Source organism: Coniophora puteana, assembly GCF_000271625.1.
Source record: "Coniophora puteana RWD-64-598 SS2 unplaced genomic scaffold CONPUscaffold_10, whole genome shotgun sequence".
NCBI classification, from domain to species: domain Eukaryota; kingdom Fungi; phylum Basidiomycota; class Agaricomycetes; order Boletales; family Coniophoraceae; genus Coniophora; species Coniophora puteana.
Genome location: NW_006913062.1, coordinates 516,316 through 539,480, shown reverse-complemented (window position 1 = coordinate 539,480; position 23,165 = coordinate 516,316). Strand labels below are relative to the sequence as shown.

Genomic DNA, 23,165 nt, shown 5'->3' with positions numbered 1-23,165 from the left:
CGTGAAGCGACAGTTGGAAGGGAGCAAGAAAATAAAAACATACGTTAGGGCGAACACAGGCCCGGGACAAACAATCTCTGGGAAGGGAGGGGACGTGAGCGAAATGAAGCAGTGATACACTGATATAACATACCTAGTTGCCAGTCTTCTTCGCCGGTTGTTTTCCCCCTGTACTAATCCTGGCACTCTTTGCCCTGGTTCGAATGGCAGGCTTTGCCACCGGCGCTGGATCTTCTTCAATTGAGGAGAGGTCGGACTCGATAGCGCTCGCTGGTGCCTTGCTACCGGAGGACGTGGGTGTTAGAAGTTATGGTATATTAGACCCCATACGCAGTAGTACATGCAGATGGGGGAAAGCGAGGCGAGAGGTCGCCCATATATACATGTCGGCGACCCCATGCATTCCAACCTTTATCCCTTCACGTTGTCCCGCTTCTCTGCTTCTCTACCTCTCCTGAGCATCCCGAGCTGTCCTCTATCCGCTTCTCTGCTTCTCCCGAGCATCCCGAACCGTCCTCTGTCCGCTTCTCCGCTTCTCCCGAGCATCCCGAGCCATCCACCAGACCAACGCCGGAGCGGTGTACAACCTCACTCCGACAGAGAGCGGTGATACCAGCGATGAAGAAGGAGACCCAGCATAGCTTGCTGAAGCAGAGACTGCAGCACGTACAGATCAAGAGCTTTTTTTGGGTGAAGACGAGGCTCTCACCAACGCAACTGGGTTCGCATCATTGTAAAGGTCAGCAGGTATTCGAATCTCTACCGTTTTTATTGTTCGTTAGTGTTCGTGTCTACCTAAAGCGGTGGCTGCCATATGCAGTTGAAGTTATCGCTCAATGATAATTATGTTTCTGAAATGGTCTCCGTATTTTATATTCGACTAACAAATGTACGAGCAAGATCATCAATTTTGATCAATGGTAAAGTGTCCGCGACATGGTGTTCGGCCGAAATTCACTACCACACCATAAGGATATGTTCACTCAATGGGAATGCGTCACCATTCGTGATCATACAAAACTATCTCGACGACGATATTATAACAGTGATCACTCGGTATAACGGTCAAACTTTTCCCACCCATTTAGTGATGAGACAGACTGGCAGGCACCTTCTTCTTCTCCCGAAAAGACATTGAACGCAGGAACCTCGGCCGTTTCTTCGTGACGATCGGGTACCAGCTCGGTGTCTCTCGGTGTTCGCCATCCGCGCGCGAACGAAGTTATTGTCAAAGCTATCAACGATGACCCTGCTCTTTTGCAGCTTGGCAAGTCTCGAAGAGATCATTTCACTGCCTTGTTTCTATCCCCCATCAAGATGCTCAAGCACTCATGGCAAGAAAAGAGGGTTTTTATTTTCGAGGCTCTCGATGAGATTGCATCGGCGACACCCCGGGATAGCCAACTGCTTCAACTGTTCATGCTCTTCTCGGAAGCTTTGCAGGACCCCAACGTCCCGCCCATACACATCGTCATCACCAGCCGCCCTCGTCCCGAAATCAGACTAGTCATGGAATGGCAGGAAATCGCCGACCACGTCCAGACCATATGCATGGAAGACTTTGATACACAGGAAGATATTGCTAGGTATCTGCAGGACTCGTTCAACTCCATCTATTATCGCCACAATCTCTCCGCTATCCGTACGCTTCCATGGCCCCCTGATGCGACAATGAAAACCCTCCTAGAGCGCTCTCATCGCTTCATTGTCGCAGCTACGTTAGTACGCTACACTGACCACGAGGCTGCAGAAGTCAGACTTTCTTCTTCATCGAACATCCTTCAAACAAACACCGTCAACCCGGTCCAAGACGTCTTTGATCTCTACCAAGCGGTTGTCGACTACTCAGCCGAGGACGTTGCGAAATGCTTTCAGTTCCTATCCGACCTCGTCACGTTGGCCCAACCGCTTCCAGTACGCGACCTCAGTGCTCTGCTCGGTATTGGTCGACACGGAGTTCAAGCTATACTTGATTCAGTATCAGCCATAGTTTCAGTCCCCAGCAAGCCGACGGAACCGGTTATCGTCTTCCACCCCTCACTTCGAGACTTCCTCGCAGGCAGCCCGCATCCAAGCGCCAACCTTGATAACTCGCATCGCCGTCTTTTTTGTGGCTGTATGCACTTGATGGCTAGAGAGCTCACAACGGACATATGCGGCCTGGGCGACGCATTCAAGCTCCATGCAGAAGTAATAGACTTTGCGCGCAAGGTCGAAACTCGTCTCTCTTGGGCCCTCAGATATGCATGCCGTCACTGGATCTTCCACCTGCAGTACGTCCAACCAGACGCTGAGGTGACCTTCTTAGTCCACGAGTTCCTCCATAATCGCTTGCTCCACTGGGTTGAGGTCCTCAGTCTCGTCGGGCAGCTCAATGACGTCGTGCTCTACGCTATCAAGGCGAGGACGGTAATCTCGGTAAGTAGTCTCCTGAACGCGTGAACCCTCGGCTCAAGTCGTTCCTTAGTCATGGGAAAGTTTTGATCACAAGAGCGAAGCCATGACTCTTCTCTACGAACTCCAAAAGCTTATCCTCGAATTTTTCGATTGCATCAGCGTGTCCGCGCTTCACGTCTACCACTCCGCTCTTCCTTTCGTACCAACGACAACTCGCCTTCGCGCTGTGTATGGCTTGGCTCTGCAAGCGGCCAACGTAGAAGTGGAAGAGGGCCTTGACACTGAATGGGACTTTTGCCACCGCACCATCGAGTGTTTGCGAGCAAAGGCAGTCTCGGTGTCTCCTGACGGTGAATGGGCTGCGGTTGCGTCGGAACAGGGAGTTCTGATATGGGACATGACCACTGGTCTACTGATTACGACCGTCAGTCAAACGCCGGTGTGTAAGACATTGGCGTTCTCGCCCGATGGCCGCTTCCTCGCTTTTGGCACTTTCTCCCCGAGACGATGGCAATTATGGAACATGTTCAAAGACACCACATCGATCCCTCTAGACAACCCATCGGATGCCGTACCATGTTGCTGCGCATTCTATCATCGTGGTGACCGCGTTGCGTGCGCCTTCGAGCAGCCTTCTGAAGCTTTGTCAAAGGTTTATATTTGGGATATGACCACACGAACCTCTCTTTTCATAGTGCACTTGGATGCTATCCGACACATGCGCTTCTCTCGTTCAGATGAGAAGCTTTTATCGGCTACGGACGATACTGTCTACGTATGGCAAAACACAACAGGAGCCCAACTACAGCGGATCGATCGTAATCAAGGTAGTTTCCCGCGGGATAGCTGGCACTTCTTCACCCCAGATGACCATCACATCGTACATATAATCACTGGACACAGCCGGACTTCGAGTTATCCGCACGCATTGCCTACGCTTGGTGTGCTCGTCTCTCCTAGCATAAGAGCCACCTCGCTAGTACCTGCACAAGTCAATATCTCAGTTCGTGTTGCCATGCGAAGCGGGATCTGCATCGCTGCACGCATCGAGGACAAACTGTTCACAGCCTCTCGCCATGATGTCGACCTTTCTCTAGTGAAGGACCGAAGCCCGATCATGTATGCCACCAAAAACTCCGGTAAAAACTTTGAAGGTCACGATTTGGCTTCAGGAGTCTCGTTCTTAGACCTGTCTCAAGCTTGCTTCGGGGTGGTAAAGCGGAAGCGACCTGTCGCAACTCCGCCAGAGATTGCTACGATTGTGCTCCCAACTTGGACCGCGTCGAATTCATTCGTTTTAGGAGAGCATATAACTACGACGGTCGAAAAGCGGACAATGACACTCCCCAGGATCCGCTTCATCAGTGCAGATGCGGACAGCGGCCACCGCATCGTCCACACTCATCAGGTAGATCCAGATCACCGCGAGATTATTGTGTTCGCTCCCAGGATGCAAGCTATTGCATATCGCTGTAGTGCTGCCGGTCCCATAAAGCTGTTGTGTCTGGGGCGAGAAAAGCTCGTTCAGCATGACGTCTGGAGGATTGGGGATGCAATCTTTGCATGGAAATTTTCCAACAGAGCCACGTTTTTGGCTGCCGTCTTTTGGCTGAAGTACAGCGATCTTCCGCGCCTGCGACAGTTTCATCTATGCGTATGGGAGGTTGCAACAGGTGCATTGGTAGGCGAGATGACTCTTGTCGACGTCGATAGGTCTTCCATCGCATTCTCTCCCAATGATGCACACCTTGCTGTCGTGTGCAAGTCACAGAAGGAGCTAGCCGTGTTCTACATCCGGAAGAAAGGAAAAGGCTTCGCCCGGATCTTCACTTCTAATGCACCTCCACAGTCATCTTTCTTCGCCCCCTACTTCTCGGAAAACAACACCATCCGTCATGTCCTCGTGTGCTACCAAGACTTTGGTACCGTTTCGGTTGCAATTCAGCATCAGAACATTTACGCTTCGTCGAATAACGGGCTTTACACCCTTCCACAGACTATCATTCTCGACGAGCGCAAACCTAACACACGAAACAACGCAATCGAGGTCCTTGCATCAACTCAACTCTCGCGAGTTCTTGTTCATGGCTCAGCTTTCTCCGTGGTGCTCGATCGCCCGCTCGAATTTGTGGAAGGATCTTCACCCACCGAAGAAGGCACCCATAGCATTAGCAATCGCATCACTATTGGTGAATCCGAATTCGACACCCTCACATGGTCCGATGTGCGTCTTACGCGAGACGGATGGATTTTCGTCGGCGAGAAACGCGTCTGCTGGGTACCTGTGAGGTACCGGCTGAAGCAGTCGCAAGGATACACACAGGCCAATGACCGACCGAAGGCACCAACGGTCGGCCAGATGAAGAACCCGCAGAGCTTTAGGGGGTTTGGTAATGGGATCGTGTTGATGGAAGGAAACAGGCATCTTGTGATGAGGTTCCGCGGGTTGGAGGTGAGGTACTTTGACTGAGAGTTCTTCAATGAGATGTGTACATCTGAACGTGCTGTCCTAATCTACGATGCGTGTTTTGGATCGTCTTATGCTTTATCAAGGTGATCCCCGTTGTTATTTGTCGGCGATATATCCGGCGCGAGCTCCACCTTCGAATTCAAACCAGTGGTAGCAATGCTTCGCGGGTGCACCGAGGGATCAAGAAACTAACAATAAGTCATTACGTTTATGTACAGTGGCTCTCTGATTTCCGTGACATCGCCGCTAGGTCCAACCCGAACAAGGAGGATATCTGGATGAATGCTGCCTGCAGGCCACTCAAAAGTTCGCTCCCCGCTCAGAGTTTTTACGACATACTGGTAGGGCGCGGGGCCTCGACGACAATAAGATCGACTCGAATTCAGGCAAATTGACTAAAGTCGAGCGAAGAAGCTCGACGCATGTGACCAATTCCTCGTCAAGCTAACTTCCATTGAGTCGGATCCGAATCTTCGAATCGCCGAAGCACCGGATATAATAGCCTGAATGCTACTCGACAAAAGTGTCCCAGAAGACTTCATGTTTAATATCGAACAACACGGCTTCCCAGATATGATTATTCGAAGGAGAGACAGAGTCGGATGTAAAACTAGGCAGGGCCGCGTCCTTCTGTTGAAGGTGGGGAGAATCATTTCCTAATTGTGTTGACATCCAGTGAGAAAGTATCCTAGTCCATTTTAATGGACAGGCTCGAAAATTAAAAACCCGCTCAATCGTCGACGGCATTACCATTGGCTCTAGTGACGGTAGATTTGCATCGATGTTCTCCTTCCTGAGCCTTTTGTCCTTTTGTAGACGCATTGGAAGCAAACGGACAAGGAGAGATGCGCCACGACTCTCGAGGGAAAGTACACGTTTATAAGCGCCCACCAGATGATGCGCTTAACTTATATATTAAGACGATAGACTGACGCTTCCCCTTGTGGCGAGGCTTCCGTTGCCGAAAGTTGCCCGAAAGGCAGTCCAATTTGCTTATGCCCCCCGACAGGGACCCACGTTTCATTATAGTGCGGAACACAAAAAATTGTGTGACCTAAACGGTTAGCCGCACGGCCGCCTTCCGTAGGAAGTAATACAAGAAAGTTAGACTTGGATGCACATGTCATGGCCCATTCCTAACAAATATCTGCTTGATGAGTGTCTGTTATGTCATAACGTGGCCACGTAACTGTTCCGCAGGCTTTTGTGTTTTTTTATGAAAAGGACCAAGAACATGTGTGGCCTTGACTGTCCTAAGATTAAGAGACCCGACGACGAGGACGGATTCAGAACAAATTGGAGCGCAGCCGATCAATCAATTGACGTCAATTCCTCGGCTTTTTTTGTCTACACGCTTGCTACACGCGGTATCTCGCCGGGACGAAACCCGGCATAAACGCCAGAGAATGGGTTCTTTCCTGCTGTGAACAGGAAGTCGAAAACGCGCTCCTCGGCTAAGCAGAGTAATTCCCGGATTTCTTTGGGTTAGTCGAATCGGTGGCTGTCGGGAACAACGCGCTAGAAGCTTGAATGACATACAGGACTTTTTGTCCATTTTTCCGCACTGAAGCGAGCAGCGTCAAGCAGCGGTATACGGTACGGGAGGGTGCCCGGACACATACTTCGTTACTGGATGAAGTCATTAATAAGCTCCAGAGCGGAACGCCCAGCACGCGAGACTGCATCACAGTACCGATGCGGCGCAAGAACGTTCTCGGCTATGCATAGAACAAGAATTACCAGAAGCAAATTTTGGCCTTTTCTCGTCACGATATGTTGTCAATCGCGAAGGGCACTCGAATTCATAGCAGTGCATCGTAACATAGAGAGGATATAAGGACAAGCGGGCTTGTCTCGACTCCGTCATTATCGAGCACAAAGCCTCGACCACGTTTTTCAGAACAAAATCGGTGTCCTAACCTCCCTTCAACCCTTTTACGGTTACATCACACGCGTTCTTATCTTTCCTATGAACCAATACCCCAATAACCCTTGGCCTAATGACGGCCCGAGCCAGGGATACTCATACGCGGATGAGCGGGAGAAGAAGAAACAGACCCAGGCGCAATACCGTGACGAAGAGCGACAGCTAATTCGCAGGCTGCAAGTGTTGACTGGATCTCCGGACAAACGAGCCACCGTGCTCCAGAAATGTTAGTCCCTGTTGACGTTTTCGGCGCGATCAGAACGCAAGACTGACAGTTCGTCGACAGCGGCAGACCAGATGGAGGACTTGGTCTGCAAGGTCAAACAGCTCACGCAGGAGAACCAGGTGCTCAAGGCCCAGCTAGAGCGATTGAGTGCCGAGCACCAGCAGTTGCAGATAATGGTGCAGCAGCAGCAGCCACAGGCGCAGCACGGCGGATGGGACCAGACCTACCATCGCCACTAGAAGCTCAATGACTTGCCATAATTACTGTATATTCGATCCTTATTACCTACCTTTTCATAGCACCAGCATGATCTGTCCGATCTCCTCTGCTGCGAGGACGATATATACGATAGATGATGTCCTGTGTAGAATTTGACACTCCTAAATTATCGTCTTTAGCTTTCTATATTAATAATTAATGTCAATACATCACTGTCTGAAAAGGCGCGGCCGAGGTGGACCGATACGTTTCCGGCTTGGCCGGTCACCGTGTGCAACCAGAGCGTGTTAAGCGCCGTAGGCAAGAAACGGCAGTTTCACCTCTCTTCGTGCCTTGAGATAGTCGTTCAGTTAGCTTAGAGATGAGGAGGGTACGACACGCTCCCTGCTCACAGCATGACGACGGTTCCTTGAAGATCTATGCCCATGGTGAAACAACCAAAGTAGGTTTTTGGTGTCAGCCGCCAATGAGCCGCCCAGCGGAGACGCGGCTCACCCATCAAAGCACCCAACAGCAACACCCGTAGATCTGCATTGCATTGTCTAGTAGCACTTGGACTGGATGTCTTGCAGCGCAAGGTACTGCATCGGAAGTCGATTTTGACCGGAACAGCAGGGGGCATGGCCTTGAGGGCGGTTCGGCTTTCTCCGGACGCTTAATGTCGGCAATTGTTCGCGTGAGTTGCTGTAGACGCAACAGACATAAACTTGTAGGACCGTGTCTGCTCTTGTACTCTGCTTCCCGTACGTTTCCAGGCGGCACTTCTGTTCTTCCTAACCTTAGTCCTACCCTTATCTTGCAGCCGTTTCTACGCAAGGTCCATGGCTCATGTATCCACCCTACTTTCCAACGTTACCGACTTTCCCATTCGGCGTTGCAACATGCGCACGTATTCAATCAACACCAACTAGGCGATGTTAGAACTGTGCGCAAAGCTAGAGCTTATTTGTTAGCCGGGTCTTACTGTGCGTTACTCCCTTCTCTGCCTGCCCCGGAACATCCTGTTCCGAATGACTGATGATGACTCTTCGTAGCAGCCGAACTGGCCGATTCAGAACGGGAACTTGGCCGTTTCGTTTCAGCTCGACATGACAGCTCTTCATGAAGTGCCAGGTATTGGCTCGTCCGTCTAGACACCGGAAATAGCGCGCCGACGGATGCTTTGGTGGCCCTGCTGGTTCTGGAGAACCGCCCATCACTAGGATCACGATGCAATGCCACCACGGAACGTTCTTGGGTAGCAATGCATCGGGCAGAACGTTCCTATGCCGGACTTCAATGCAGAGCTAGGGACTCACGTCAGCGGAGTGCCCGTGGAGGTATATAAGCTGTTCTGGGGGACCCGTTGTTCCTTACTTTTTGATTCCCCCAACCCACGTTAAGTTCCAGCCATCACCACGACGATCTTCGAGTACACCATCATGTCCCAGCTAGAAACATCCTTTGCTGCACTCAACGACGATGAGAAACGCATCATGGAACGTCTCCAGAAGCTAACTGGCAGTTCGGACTCTGAGTCCCTGGTCGTGTTGCAGAAATGTACGTGGAACCACTTCTCTGGACTTCCCCTGCCTGACCAGCGTCTTCTCAGCTGTCGACACTTTGCAAAGTCTCGACTCAAAGCTCACAATTCTTCTCGAGGAGAACAGGCAATTGCAGAAAGAACAGGACGAGTTGGAGGATCAACACAAACGTCTCGCAGCGTTGGTACGGTCGAGACAGGCTGAGATGGCTGCAAGGGCGGGTCAGTAGTAGCAGGCTTTCGGCGAGGGAGATTAGCCTCCATGCGGCGGTTCTGTTGTATCCCCGCGGACGACTTGTAATGGTTTTTTGACGTCTTCATATTGCATTGATACCTCGCACGACTTTGACTTACTCCGCTCCATATTCACCTATCATTATTCTCTATTAGTAACTAGCTCGTGCCCCGACCCTACTCTAGTCCCAGTAATGTGACGGTGCTGGAAACAACAACGTTGGCTTCTCACAGATTTTCGATAGTCCTGCGAGAACTCGGCGCATTGTTCAGTTGTCGAGGGAGTGCATGGGTACCCGCTGTCACACGTCAAATTCAGGCGCCGAAATCGCCAGATGGAGCCTCAGAACGTGGAGTTCCTGTGAAGCGCAACGTTCTCCCCTGTGACTTTTCCAGTATCATGCATCAAGGTCTGTATGTTTCTGACGTGGTTTCGATCATCTGCGCCTACCTTCAAGATCACAAGGCAGATTTAGCGAGACTCGCTAGAACATGCAAGGTCCTATGCGAGCCGGCTTTGGACCAACTTTATCAGGAGGTAGACAGCCTAGAGGAACTCGTCTACGTCTTGGGGCAGAGCGATGGGCACTGGCAAGGTGATCCGCAAGGAATTACAGTATGTCCTTGCCTAACATCTCAGTCAACAAATGCGAATAACACCACAACAGATACGGCGTCGTCTCGATGCAACAGAATGGAGAACCCTCTACTCCTGCGCCAAACGCGTCCGCAAGTTATGTGTTCAAATAAACCGCCTCGCCAACCCAGCCTTCTATGTGGAGTTAAGCTGCTCTCCTCACGGCCCATTGCTCCCATCACTCCAAACACTAGTCTTGGAAAACAACTCGGAACTCAATTCCTGTCTCTTCAAGTTCTTGTTTGTGCCTAGCCTGCAAGCTTGCGAGATCAATGCTCCACACGATACCTTGCCAGTACTGGTAGGGTACTTGCGTCAGTCAGCACCTGCTATACAACATTTGGTCCTCCGTTCGACGCGGTCTTGGGGGAATTTCAACGTAGCGTTGTCAACGGACCTACAAGGCTTTACCAATCTAAAGTACCTAGATCTATCGTATTCTCGCCTATCTTCTGGCGTCTGGTCGATCATGTCTCGGATGCCACATCTAGAAGAGCTAGAGGCATTCGCGACTCGGACACCATTGTCATCAGATCCTCGGACCGAGTCTCACTCCTTACGCCCACACGCAGAAGGAATGCGTCCTCCATTTTATAGCCTCAGCAAACTCACGCTGATTGGTGGACCTCTGGACTGTGCTACACTGATTCAAACCTACCATTTCCCTTCCGTCAGCTCACTCGCCCTTGAATGGACAACGGGAGTCTCCGCAGATGATCTAGTCACGGCCATCAAGGACATAGCTACGACTTTAAGCCCAGGTCATGTGTCCGCGTTACGCATTCACTTGGGCTCGTCCTATATAAGCACGCGGCTGGGCTCCACCAATAACTCACAACCGCCATTGACATTTGTCGCCTTTCGACCTCTCACTGTATTCGCATATATCACGTCGTTGACCTTATCCTTCGACCGCATAACCGAGTGGACAGACTCGGACGTCGCGGACCTCTCGACTGCGATGCCCCGCCTGCGAACGCTGAAGCTCGAGGTTTCGTCGAATATCGACTCGAGCTTGCTCTGGGCCGAGCACCGGCTGATCACGCTGGAGGGTTTACGTGTCCTTCTTACCAACTGCCCCGCACTCGAGCAGCTGACTACAACCATCCATGCACACAAACAACCCCCTCCGCTGACGTCAATGAACATCCCAAGTAACAACCGGATCAAGCATCTTGACCTGTGGACTTCCCTAGTGGGCGACCCCTTCTTCGTAGCGGCCCTGTTATCTCGGATGCTTCCGCGCCTCACTTCCATCCATCATCATCCCGGAGCCTACTCTAGCAGACGCGGGCTTACCACAACGGAGGTGCGGATGAAGAAGATATACAAGAAATGGATGCTAGTCGAGACGCTGCTGAAGGGTTTTTCCAGTAGGCGAGCGTACGACCGTCAGTGGAAGTACGGAGGCGCGCTCGAAGACAATTTTGAAACCAACTTCGAGAGTGATAGCTCTGAATCTGAATCTGGTGAAAGCTCCAGCTCCGAAGAGGACCATTAGATCGGGAGAAACAACAGCGTCCAATTGTGAAATTAATGTTATGCGAGACCGGTATATATGACCGGTATATAACTCTATCCCAACACTACTCGTACTGCGTGCTGCTTACGAACATGACGAGAAATTTAAGTTAGCAAAGTCTATCAGTATCTACCTGAAAATAACGGCATATTCTAGCATTGGCCGAGGAACGAGTTTTTCGGCATCGACTGGGCGTAGCCTCCGGCCGAGCGAGGTTCCGTCCAAGTCGTCATGTTAGGGTTACTGTACGCCTCCGGGTACCTAGATACGCAATACAAGCTCAGGAATCCATATATACGGCGATTGACGAATTTGACTCACTGTTGGATATACGCCGAAGTCGGGTAGTCTTCGGGGTCGCACCCGATGTTGATCGCGTCCTTGGGCTGGTACACCCGAATCCAGTCGATTCGCATCTTTGTCGGGAACTTCAGGTGGGCGGTATCCAGAGGCACGAATTGGTTGGCGAGGGCGACGTTGGCGATGATGTACTAGAATTCCAGCAACCAATCAGGCAATCATTCGAGTTTGAAATCGAGTCGAAGAAGAGCAAAATCAGTGGTTAAGAATGCTCACCATGGGCTCGCCCGTAATGGGCCGGTCATTGACCTCAACCAGTGGGTCGGCCGCCATAGTGGCTGCGTCCATTGACCATGAGACATCCCCGTTGGCTATCCAGGTGATATACTAAGGGATTCATCAGCACTAATTTCGTACATGGGCTGCATGTACATACTCCACTTTGATTCTGGTATCCTGGATCGCACGGTGAGGTTATGCAACACGTGATATAGTGGTAATGTGACGTACCGGGCTTGTACTCAAATCCATGAGTGGCGAAGCATCCGGTGTTTTGGTCGAAGCAGTCTGGGTCTACGCGACAGAAACGTTACCGTCAGCGGTCAATCAGCCGCAATGATAGACATACTAGCTTTAGTGACGGCAGACGTCGCTTGCTGGTAAATGCCCCCAGCGTAAGTGTTGTAAGACGTGACGTCAGAGTCGGCGATACTGGTGGCATTCTCGATGAAGGTGTATCCGTGATTGAACGGCTAAGGGAATGAACATCGTATCAACCTTCAGGCAGATGAATTATGAACTCCTGCTCAGCTTACCGCCCATTGCGCGGATTGCGAGAGGCCCGCAGAACCCACCCCTCCGCTCACCTGGAAAGTTATATAAGGTTCGTGCACGTATGCTACCTAGCGCACGGACTGACCTGAGCTTCAAAAATATCAATCTCAGGCGCCGATCGCCCGACAAACGTCCCATCGCTGTGCACCGGGCCTGGATGGCTCTCCCCTTGGCAAGTGCACCGTGACAGCCGTTGACCGGGCATATAGGAAAGTACACCGCCATTGTACTTATCACCGCCCGTCAGCGCGTCCGGCGGGCCGCCGTTGTGAGTCTGATTCGGCGCCGTCCCGATGTCACATGAGTCGTAGACGTACGGCCACTGTTCGGACGTTCAAGTTTCAATGGATATGGGCGCGAGGAAAAGAAAAGGCTCACCATGCCATCAAGGGAGGCGCCGTAGCCAACACGTCCTGTGGTTGTCAACACGACTTACAATCTCCGAGAGCACAAGTGCCTTACCCAAATTGCCCATGGTCCACACAGCGGGCCACATGCCTAGGGTAGTCGTTGTTAAAGAGTACCAAAGTTAGCGTCAGGAACACTCACCAGAGATGTTGCTAGACCCAGGCAAGCTAATAGATGCCATGATGAGACCACCTGTAAAACAGAATTTGTTCCATGTCATCACCTCCCCGCTCATATAGTTCAGGTTATTGATCTCCTGCTCGGAGGTGGTGATCACGAGGGAGCCGTTTTCGGTGGTGACTGCCTGCGGGGAGTACCACTCGAGGTCGTTGGTCTATCCAAAAAGAGTTTCATCAGCTTTGAAAAACGTGGCTGCCGCACAAGGATGCCACTCACCGCCCACGCGTACAGGTTCGACGCCTCCCAGTACGGATCGTCGCCGGGCCAGAATGTGCGCCCGTCCTGCTCGAACTCGTCGCTGAAGACGAGCTGCCACTCGCTGCCGTCCGCAAAGGATTTGTACGTGTGCGCGTCCGACGGTGTGTCTGCGTCGATCAGGCCGAAGTTGCCTGCCATCTTTGGGATCTGTCGCGGCGTCAGACCCATCATATGCGCGAGACAATGTGTAATGAGGGATCCTGACCTGTCCGCTTGCGTTGATCCCGCCCAAGTTGAAGCCACCGTTGTTGGACAAGTCTTTACTTATAAAATAATGCGCCAAAGGGTATCCTGCGCTATTGAAGATCCGAATGTCCAAGGGTCAGCCCTGCGCGCAGTAAACACATTGCGGTGAAGGAAGGCTACATACAAGAGCCCAAGGAGACACGCCACCAGGACGAGGAGGAAGCCAAGATTGGTGAGCCCCCTGAAGGTGAAGATGCTGCCTCCGCGGTCGGCCTTGCGGTCTCTCTTTGGATCTGGTTCGTGGAGGTAGTCGTCGGGCTCCTCGTACCCGGCTCCAGGCATGACGTTCACGCCCCACGTTGCGGGATCGGCAGAGAGCGAGAACTGCTCGATCGAAGGTCAGGGGGAAAATGGAGCAGCGCAGCGCGAATCAGCACGGGTGCACGCGCTCGCGACGAACGCACGCCGTACCTTGTCGGCTACCGTGCCGTGAGTCGCTCGTCGCTCCGCCGGCGTGCGGTAGTCTCCTGTGTCGGGCTGCGGGGAGATGGTATCAAATTCTGAAGTCGCTGAACGCAGCTTATGAAGATACATACCCAATACGTAGAACCTGCGATGCTAGACGACATCGAGAGGTGAGAGCCCTGCTGCCCATACACGCGCTGCTGCGTCTGCTGGGCAAATTCAGCGTTGGGAAGGAGTCCAGCAGTCGCAGACCCATCGGAGGGGTCATCCTGGCGGCGGCGCTGACCAGAGCTCGCCATAGTCGAAGAAAGAGTGATGAGATGTACTGAGAAGGATGTGGTAGAAAGGAAGAGAGTAAGAGACAAAAAGCGTTACCCAGACGATCACCAAATGTGTATGATCAGATGGCGACGATGGGCGAAAGAAGGGGGGAAAACACGACATCCGGCCCCAGCGGGAGACACGGCTCTGAAGAATTGAGCAACGGATTAGAAGTGGATTGACGCATCCGCGGTGGTAGTACTGCTTAGTAGAGGCCGCGTGAGACCAAGCTAGAACGCGTCTGCTGCGCATCATGCGCCAGAAGCGTGTACTGAGGTTTGCTACACCTTGTTCTTGATCGATCTTTGCGATATGATGTTCGGAACGGTTGGACATAATCTGTCAAGGCGATGATCGTCATCACGTCCGCCTCGCATGTGCAACGAAGCGTGGAGTCCCCCGTCGTCGAAAGAGGAAGCTGTGAAGCAGAATAGATGTTCCGGTGCGAAGAACATACAGTCGACTCTCCCTTACTGCATACCTCCCTTAGTGCATACGTTCTAGTAATGCATAGGTTTTGGGCTTTCCCGAGTTGGTTTGCGGGGTAAGCGCCCGTAATTCGCATAACGCATAATGCATAGGCCAGCAGGCTTGCCAATGCATAGCTCAGGGGTAAAAAGGGCCGAGTTTGCCGTGGTTACAGGCTGATTGACTAGGATGTATGCAGCACCTCCCTCTGTCCCGGTCTCTTCTAGGCTTGTCGACGACCCCCACTCGCAGTCCAGCACTCCAGACAAGCTCCTCATGAACGCAGTCGACAATCTTGAGACACGGGGTGTATTACATAAGCGCAACCGACTTCAAATTGACAAGCTTCTTACCATGAGCAAGACCACTGACGACGAGATTCTAATTATCCTTTTTGGAACGTCTCCGGTCTAATAATAAGAATAAGATACCTATTTTTGGTTGAGGCTGTGGTGAAGGCATGGGAGGTGCGGGTCAATATGTAGAGTACAGGGACAGATGACGTTGACAACGAAGGTGATGTTATCGAGGAGCTGCCCAGGCTCGAGAGGTCCTTCAAGTATCGGGTCTGATCAGTAAGTACATCGCTGCATTAGATGACCGGCCCATGGCACGGAAGTTGGAGGCTTTGCTGGGGTCATTCAATCGCCAGCTGCACTTGGATCAGGTGTCGAGCTTGAAGGAGACTCAAATTACACAGTATTTTGTATCACATACATAGTTTTCGTACTACTGGGTCTAGAACAACATATAATTAAATCGGGTTATTTAGCCCCTATTTATCATGTCTCTCCCTATGTGCATACCCTCCCATAATGCATAGCCTGGAGCATTTCCCGAGGGGTATGCAATATGGGAGAGTTGACTGTACATCGATCGACAATTTGTAAGCTGTCGCCAGGCTGACCGTCACTTTGTGCCAAGTGATTCTGAATGAAAGCGCATTAGTGCCGAAAACAAGCCGAAAAGTTCAATGGGGCTTGAGAAGGAGCAGAAACAACGGCCTGCGTGTCCGAGGTGTGGAAAGTGGAGCCTTGTAACAACTTTCATCTTGATGAATGCTGCGCATGCCCTTCAACATCATGTTCAAATGACGGCGTATACGGCCGGCTCAGGGTTTTGTTACGCGAACCTGCAAGACTCGGAACTTGAGGAGAAGAGGAGCCCTTGAGTGACACCGCGGTATTCTTCGGGCAGGAGATCCATCAAGTGTTATGAAGGACCGACTGAAGGAATGGGGAAGTTTTTGTGTTTTGTGAGCGGGAGAAACCTCGGGCGAACTGAACTCGACGCGCTTCACTCAGGTCGGGGAGTTCGGGATCCCGGACCGCCAGGAGCCGACGCCAGGTATCATATATTATGCCCACCAATTTAAGTAGTAGCTAGCTGTAGCTGTAGCAGGCCAGCGCGACGTTAGTAACTAAACTGCGAAGGTACCACGAGGGCTTCAAATCTTCAAGCAGTACGTCCATACATCAAGGTATACCAGCACCTCGACTTCCTCGCGCAGCGCATGTTCCTCTTTTTCTTCTTCTTTCTGCCTCAACACCGCCTAGGCGGGAATGTATTAAACCGAAACACTACCAGCGCATGTTCCTCGGGATGCAGTTCGACGCGCCGAATATTGTTACCGTCGCTTCTCATGCACTCTTGTCGGGTCTGTAGTTTGCGACCGTCCGCAATGGATTCTCGGTATGAGACGAGGATGGTGAGTGGGGATGATATTGCGAACAGCTTTACTCACAAAGTACAACAGGGAATTGGCACGCGAAGGCAAATTCAATGTGTCGCTGCCAGCACACTCTGATAAATAGCGTCGTCCTCTGTGATGCCTTCAACGCCTTCACGCAGCATGTCAACCGACCACTTCTCCGTGCTCTCGGCCGTCTCCTGAAGCGCTCTCGCCTTGGTCTTCAGCAGTCGCACGCAGTCCAAGCCCATCGGCAAGCGCAGCGGAATGTCTCCAGACAAAACGACGTCGTAGACCGCCCTCGCAAGTTTCGCAGCATCGCCCTTGAATCGCACACCAACGGTGTCGGCCCTCATGGGGTGAGAGGGCAAAGACTTGCTCGTCGCGTATGCGGGGTGCACAGGTAGGACGAGGGTCACGTTTGGGCCGTTCGTGTCGAACTGACCAGGCTCGACGAGACACAGCTTGGGCATTGTCATCGGTAAGTAACCTTGAAGAAGAAGATCTTTCTCTCGAGCATCCTACTCACCTTGATGTTCCAGGCAGGATCCAACTCCCCGGCTATTCCTTCGGTGAGTCCCTCTAGAGCTGCGTCGGACATCAGTGACAGGCTTCCACATGCATGCCAGCGTTGGCTGGATAACTCACCATGCTTACTAGCAGAGAAACCAGGCTCAACATGGTCGCATCGACAGCTCGGCCCCTAAATATACTATACGCACCTGGCAGCATACTGGGAATAAATCGGCACACCAACAAACCCCGCCCCAGACGTAACCTGAAGAACCGTGCCGCCCGCGCCAGCGGGGTTCACCTCGCGGAAGAACCGGATCGCCTGGCGCGTGATGTTGGCCGGCGCCCAGTAGTTCACGTCGACGAGCCTGCGCGCGTCTTCCTCCGGTATTGCCTTGAACTCACCGCAGATGCCGTACCCGGTGTTGTTGACGACCACGTCGATCCGCCCGAACGCCTCTTTTGCCCGGTCGAAGGCGGCGGCGGCCTGCGCGTAGTTGGTCACGTCCAGCTCGACGGGGAGCAGGACGTCGCGGCCGCACGTCGCCGCGAGATCGGCGATGGCGGACGGTTTGCGCATTGTCGCTACGACGATGTCGCCTCTGGACAAGACATGCTCGGTGATTGCACGTCCGATGCCTGAGGAAGCGCCAGTGACTAGTACGTGGTCGCGTCGTAAATCAGCACAGGACAGTCAGAGTGACAGCCGTACTAAAACGCAGCACTCACTGAGCCACACTTTACTGTTCATGCTTGGTTTGGCGGATGTTGCTAAAGACTCCGAGTCTGTGCTGCTCGACCGACTCTGCAGATGCTGGTCTTATATACAATATACGACGTCTTTCTTACATTCAGTTGCTGCCATCGCCGCAGCATCACTCTCCCATGCTAATATGTCTTTGACTCGCAATTTATCGCCCAGTATGTCGGCATGGAGTCCGTCATACCATGTTCAACCCACAGGACGCGGGGAAGGTCGAGTCATCCATCCCTAACTTATAGGGGCAACCCGGCACGGACGGGTTCTCTGTGGGAACTATCCGGCATAAGTTTCGCCGCAGACGTGTAAGTGGCTACAAATTACCGAAGAAGTGTGAGTCTCCTTAATATTCTCCTGTTGACCGAGAGTGCCGGGATTCGTAACTTGGATGAAGCTTCGTCGCTAATAGTAATACAGGACGCGTCAATGTCGTTCAGAGTCACCTGTCGCGATAAAGGTGACTCGCCTATGTTAGACTCGGCTGTAAGATCGCGAACTTCAACTGTCTAAACAATGCGCGAGGGGTGAAATTGTGAGATTGTGAATGAATCCTACCAGTTCAGAAGCAGATGCTACCATGTTTCGGACGGATGTGCTGTGTGCTGGCCCGAGTCCAGCACCAACATAGCACCAAAGGAAAAAGCAGAGCGACGCATCTTGAACCTCGAGCAGTGCATTGACACTATCTCTTGCTCGATACTCTTTCGCACCTTCAACTGAAACCTATCTAAAATGCTAACAATCGAAATCTATGGGAGACTTTATCATACAACTGCTTCAACGTCTGTTGGCGAACAGATGTTTGACAGCGGCTCTATCAACGAGGGCATATCGGTACACAGAAAACCACACCTGTCACAATATTAAATTCCATCCAAACCCTCCAAATTTATTCAAGCCCCAACACCCCTCAAAACCTCCTCAACCGCCGCGCCCTCCTTGCGCTCATTCCACACGCCGACCATCTTCCCGCTCCACCGCGTGCCCTTCCCGCCGCCCTTGACGCCCACGCGCGCCTTGAGCGCCTCGCCGACGGCCTTGACGTGCGCATCTGTGCCCTCGGATCCCGCGATGAGCAGCGTGTTCACGCTTGTGCTCGATATGGCCGAGGGGCTGCTGCTCAAGACGACGACGAAGCGCTTGCCAGCGGATACGGCAGCATCCACGAGGGAGAACGCGATAGAGTTGAGGAAGCCCAGAGCGTTAGACGCGTCGTCCGTCCTGTGCACGTGCTTCGTCACCACCTCTTTCCCTTCTTCGCTTGAAGCTGCGAGCTCATGGGCGATTTGCTTAGCTAGAAGCCGCGCAAGCTCAATCTCCACGTCCTCTGCACGCTTCTCCGCGCGCCTGCGCTCGTCCGTCACCTGCACGACGCGCGCGGGCGCCTGCGGTGCGCCGCACGAGAGCGTGTTCGCGATGCTCGTGATCTGCGCGTGCGACGCGCCGAGGTGCGCGAGCAGACGCGGGCCGGCGAAGAAGTAGAGACGGGCGGTTGACGTGGACGACGCGGCGCGCGCGACGGACTCGGTCTGCGGGAGGAGGAAGAGCTGGAGGTTGTGCAGAGAGGGGAGGTGGGTGCCGCAGCAGCTGTGCAAATCGAGAGAGGAATCGATGTCAGGATAGGATGGTAGGTAAGGAAAAGGCAGTACGCACGGGTTGCGGTCGACGCCGTGGATCACAACCACGCGTTTCACACCGCCGGTGTAGTCTTCAGGGAGCGCTTTTCCGACCGCACGACCTGTCTCGGTGGTCTGTACGCCCGGTAGCTGCGCACGATCCAGTTCCTCGACTTCGACGTGCACGCTGCGGCCTTCGAACACGAGCTTGTTTGCCTCGTTCTGGACGGCAAATATCTCCTCGACTGTGACGGGGCGGGGGAGCTCGACGTAGCAGGGTTGCGGGTAGGTTGTGAGCGACCACGAGAGGGTGGGGAGGTTCAGCTTGGTCTCGAGGACGGCAGAGAGGAGATGCTGCGAGGTGTGCATCGTCATCTAGCGATACTATATAAGCGCCTGAGGAGATTCTAGAGGGAAGTCTGCGTACGTGGTCGTACCGTCGCTCGTATCCGTCGTCTCCGAGCTCGACCTTGACGTGAGAACCAGGCAAGAAACTGTCGATATCCTTTGCCGTGTCCTTGACAGCCACATAATGCACCGCGTGACCACCACTACGCTTGACTTGCAGCACACTCCACGTCTTATCGTCCGCAGTGGTGATATGGCCAACATCCGATGGCTGTCCTCCGCCCTCTGGGAAGAGCACGGTATCGTGGAGGATGACCTCGAGCGTGGGCACTTTGGCGGCTGCATTCGATGAGCCCTTCTTGTTCTTCCCGCTAGGAGGGGGAGCAGACTGGGATACAGTGCAGCTGACGATGTTGGTGGAGAGCTGTCGGAGGAGAGGGTCGCCTAAGACGGTTGTAGTGCCAGCGCGGGGAAGAGCGTGGGCGGGGACGTACGTTGGCAGGCGAGCAGGCCGACGGGGATGGCCTGGGCTGTGCCTGTGGGGAGTGTCAGCGTCGGGGAGACGATGCGATGGTACGTGGGCGGGGTGACGGGTGCGAGGAGGAGAGCAGAGGCGGCCATGGTGGAGATGAGTCAAGGAGTGTGAACATACGGAGATCTAAGCGCTGACATGCCATATCCGGAAGGAGTGTTATCTATTGATGCCGGTGTAACGGACCCAAATGCCAGGTCCCCGCGTTCGACCCAATCGACATGCCTTGAACAGCCCCGCTCAACCCATTTTCTCATTCCTCACCTACTTAATACTCAACATCCTCTAGATACCCATAAGCTCTTTGAGCTCCCACTACCATGTCCCAGCACTCGAGAAGGACGTCCTTCTCCATCCAGGCCAACGCGCCACTTACACCCGTCGTCCCCCTCGGCCCAGAATCAGAGGAATGGATTGACGAGTGGTCCAAGGTGAACGCCAAAGGTCAGTCTCATCACCCCTCTCTATCTCTGCTTTCCTTCATTCCACGGCCGTTCAGACCTCATTGATTCGCGCATCGTCGATGTCAACGCGGATACCAGTGTCGAGGACGCCTGCGACGTGAGCTCCACCGCCGTGACTTTCTCTCTCGTACATGCTGATAGTCTGACTCTGAACGCTATTGTAGCGGCTTCTGTCCGAAAAGATCCCGTGTCTCGCCGTCAAGTCACTCCCAGACGGTTCCTCTGATTCGCCGTACCTCGGCCTGTTCGATGTTCGTACCACCTCCATCGCGGCCATGTCGCCTTGGCTTAACCCTGCGTCCACAGTTCTCAGACGTCAACGCATTTCTTGTATTTGCCGCCACAAGGCATACGATGGCCCCAGAAGACCTCAAGTCGACGCCCCGAGTCGACCAAATCGTGTCTGCGGCCCGAGACGGCCACGTGCCGGTGCACCTTGTCAGCAGTGAGTGCAGTCGCAGCGTATCATGTCTCCACTTGCAATGACGGTGCTGAATTATGGCTAGACATGTCCGAGAAAAACTACCTCGAGACACTCCCCCACGACGCGAACCTCATCTCCCTTCTCGGCGTCTTTGCGCGCGGTGCACACCGCGGTACGTCTCCACACGGTCTCAATCACACCAGCCTGATTTAACGTTCATTTATCCAACCAGTCCTCATCCAATCTCCCGACCCATCCTCCTTCCTCGGCATCGTCTCCGACCGCACCCTCCTCGCCTGGTTCTCGTCCTTTGCAGAGCGCTCGCCCTCGTTCACCGCCTACCTCACCAACTCGCTGCACGCGCTCTCGCTCCCCACGCTGCACATGTACACGTCCGTCGTCGCGACGTCGTCTACGGCGTCTGTGCTCGACGCGATGCGCCTCATGAGCGAGCAGGGCGTGAGCTCGGTCGCGGTACTCGATGAGGAGCACGGGACGCTGTTGAGTGCTGTTAGTGTGACGGATATTGGTAAGGTGAGTGTTGAGCTTGGGGACTATTTGAGGGAGAGGACAAGGCTGATGGGTTTTTTTAGATTGTGGTGCCTTCTGAGAGTAATCAGATTCTGTCGACGTCTTTACAGCAGTTTATCACGCATATTAAGGTCGGGACATCTGACCAATCGCGATACTGACACTGCTGACACGTCGAGCAGGAGCCGTTTGGTTCCAAAGATGGCGCAGAAGTGTATCCAGGTTAGTTAAACGACCTGTTACCACGCCATTTGTTGACCAAGAATCTCCTTAGTATACGTCGTGTTCCCAACGAGTAACCTCTCGTATACCATCCAGAAGATACTTGCCAGTATGTTGCGGTTTGTTGCCAAACCCAACTGCATAACTGATAACGATGTTGCATCGCAAGCCAACTCACACCGTCTTTTCGTCACCGACGAAGTCTCCTCGCCCAACGCCATCGGCACCCCGGGCTGCAGCCTCTGCGGGATCGTTTCCATCGTTGATGGTGTGCCCTGCCATATTACTCCATCTAACTATGATGTTATCTAACTCATGAAACACAGTTCTATCCCTCTTCGCACGCATCGCCCACCTCGACGTCGACCCCACCCGGCGCCAGCGCCACCGGCGCGCCTCCTCGTCCTCGTCGTCCTCGCACTCGAGCCTCAGCGGCAGCGGTAGCCTGAGCGGGAGCGGCGTCCTCGCGTCGCCGTCGTCGCGCCACGCCCATGTACACCCTCACCCGCACCCGCACGGACATGGGTACTCGGGGGCAGGGGCAGGGGAGTTTGGACCGCGGTCGCGCTCGGGGAGCCGGACGAGTGTGGGCAGGATGGGGAGTGTGAGTCCACGGGTGGTCGCTGTCGATGCTGTTGCCGGGACTGGGACTGGGACTGGTGTTCCGGTGCCGGTGCAGGGGCAGGTGCCGGTGCCTGGGAGCGGGGGGCACAGGGCGTCGTTGTCGGGGTCGGGGCCTGGTGGGGATGGGTTTGTGTTGTCGGGGTCGTGGAGCTCGAGGAAGGAGGGTTAGGCTAGGAGTTCTGGCCGCGGAGATGCAGGTTATTTTTGGGTTTGAGTTTGGGTTTGTGGTCTTGGGTTTTGTTACGGGCGGGAACAGGGGGGTTCTTGTGTGCTTTTGGTTTTGCGTTGCTCTGTTAAAGCTTTCTTCGTCTTCGTCTTTCTTTTATGTTGTTCTTTTCTCTTTACCAATCGTGTTACGGTGGACGCGCTCACAATCAGATGGTACAATGTCATGCGAAAGTTTTAGTCTGATTGCAGATTGTATTTTAGATCTATCATATCGAATGCTTTGTCACTCGTATAAGCTAGTTGAAATTTCTTGTATTTCTCTTTGTTCCCTATGTCCGTTGTCTTGAGCTTGCCAGTGGCGCGTTTCCTTGTTGAGCACTTTTAGACTAGTTTGGGCGCTCGCTCGGCATCAAAACGTTCGTGTGCTGTTTTCGCACGGCTGCTTCGATGCGCTGACCCGGACCCGCCCAGACACAAGGTCTCTTGCTCGACGCTGACCCCAGATGCAACCATATCTCGGAGATACAGCGGGATTGAGCTAACATACAGCTACATTTCTCTCGAAATTCGACAGACGAGAGCACCAGTGAACGGAATGCAAGGTTTGCTGAATATTGACCAGATTTGACGTCGATTGACGGCATCACCCTGTGCGACACAGCACGCGCCGCTGAGGTCGGGAGAACATAAAGTGCCAGA

General features: G+C 53.2%; 8 protein-coding genes across 8 annotated transcripts; 5 read left to right on the top strand and 3 right to left on the bottom strand.

Moving 5' to 3' along the window:
• Positions 1–1,317: 1,317 nt before the first annotated feature.
• Positions 1,318–4,867, top strand: CONPUDRAFT_167310 (TolB C-terminal domain-containing protein; the record flags this gene model as incomplete). Its single annotated transcript, XM_007773138.1, has 2 exons — positions 1,318–2,418; positions 2,468–4,867. 2 exons carry the CDS (start codon positions 1,318–1,320, stop codon positions 4,865–4,867), a joined length of 3,501 nt encoding a protein of 1,166 aa, XP_007771328.1.
• A 1,969-nt stretch (positions 4,868–6,836) lies between these two features.
• Positions 6,837–7,259, top strand: CONPUDRAFT_156258 (uncharacterized protein; the record flags this gene model as incomplete). Its single annotated transcript, XM_007773137.1, has 2 exons — positions 6,837–7,020; positions 7,081–7,259. 2 exons carry the CDS (start codon positions 6,837–6,839, stop codon positions 7,257–7,259), a joined length of 363 nt encoding a protein of 120 aa, XP_007771327.1.
• Positions 7,260–8,090: 831 nt separating this feature from the next.
• CONPUDRAFT_83743 (uncharacterized protein) lies at positions 8,091–9,223 on the top strand. The gene is made up of 3 exons (XM_007773136.1): positions 8,091–8,204; positions 8,274–8,778; positions 8,831–9,223. The coding sequence occupies exons 2-3, from the start codon at positions 8,661–8,663 to the stop codon at positions 8,989–8,991; spliced, it is 279 nt and encodes a 92-aa protein (XP_007771326.1). The 5' UTR covers positions 8,091–8,204; positions 8,274–8,660; the 3' UTR covers positions 8,992–9,223.
• A 190-nt stretch (positions 9,224–9,413) lies between these two features.
• On the bottom strand, positions 9,414–14,224 carry CONPUDRAFT_138616 (glycoside hydrolase family 16 protein). The gene is made up of 17 exons (XM_007773135.1): positions 13,917–14,224; positions 13,792–13,857; positions 13,505–13,704; positions 13,340–13,430; positions 13,093–13,281; positions 12,838–13,030; positions 12,751–12,786; positions 12,667–12,701; positions 12,374–12,610; positions 12,270–12,320; positions 12,083–12,206; positions 11,965–12,027; positions 11,891–11,910; positions 11,731–11,841; positions 11,476–11,645; positions 9,664–11,415; positions 9,414–9,611 (listed from the first exon to the last, which is right to left on the bottom strand). Exons 1-16 carry the CDS (start codon positions 14,082–14,084, stop codon positions 11,307–11,309), a joined length of 1,863 nt encoding a protein of 620 aa, XP_007771325.1. The 5' UTR covers positions 14,085–14,224; the 3' UTR covers positions 9,414–9,611; positions 9,664–11,306.
• Positions 14,225–15,145: 921 nt separating this feature from the next.
• CONPUDRAFT_61139 (uncharacterized protein) lies at positions 15,146–15,295 on the top strand (the record flags this gene model as incomplete). Its single annotated transcript, XM_007772953.1, has 1 exon — positions 15,146–15,295. A coding segment is annotated over one exon (150 nt), but the record flags the coding sequence as incomplete, so codon positions are not given.
• Positions 15,296–16,292: 997 nt separating this feature from the next.
• Positions 16,293–17,534, bottom strand: CONPUDRAFT_83741 (NAD(P)-binding protein). The gene is made up of 5 exons (XM_007773134.1): positions 17,507–17,534; positions 16,987–17,434; positions 16,913–16,920; positions 16,794–16,852; positions 16,293–16,728 (listed from the first exon to the last, which is right to left on the bottom strand). Exons 1-5 carry the CDS (start codon positions 17,526–17,528, stop codon positions 16,354–16,356), a joined length of 912 nt encoding a protein of 303 aa, XP_007771324.1. The 5' UTR covers positions 17,529–17,534; the 3' UTR covers positions 16,293–16,353.
• A 660-nt stretch (positions 17,535–18,194) lies between these two features.
• On the bottom strand, positions 18,195–20,122 carry CONPUDRAFT_138615 (alanyl-tRNA synthetase domain-containing protein; the record flags this gene model as incomplete). Its single annotated transcript, XM_007773133.1, has 4 exons — positions 18,195–19,124; positions 19,191–19,528; positions 19,581–19,945; positions 19,996–20,122. 4 exons carry the CDS (start codon positions 20,120–20,122, stop codon positions 18,431–18,433), a joined length of 1,524 nt encoding a protein of 507 aa, XP_007771323.1. The 3' UTR covers positions 18,195–18,430.
• A 156-nt stretch (positions 20,123–20,278) lies between these two features.
• CONPUDRAFT_167305 (uncharacterized protein) lies at positions 20,279–22,820 on the top strand. Its single transcript, XM_007773132.1, has 11 exons — positions 20,279–20,477; positions 20,533–20,594; positions 20,662–20,748; positions 20,804–20,942; positions 21,004–21,093; positions 21,154–21,455; positions 21,515–21,583; positions 21,635–21,674; positions 21,727–21,783; positions 21,844–21,942; positions 22,001–22,820. Exons 1-11 carry the CDS (start codon positions 20,354–20,356, stop codon positions 22,465–22,467), a joined length of 1,536 nt encoding a protein of 511 aa, XP_007771322.1. The 5' UTR covers positions 20,279–20,353; the 3' UTR covers positions 22,468–22,820.
• Positions 22,821–23,165: the final 345 nt, after the last annotated feature.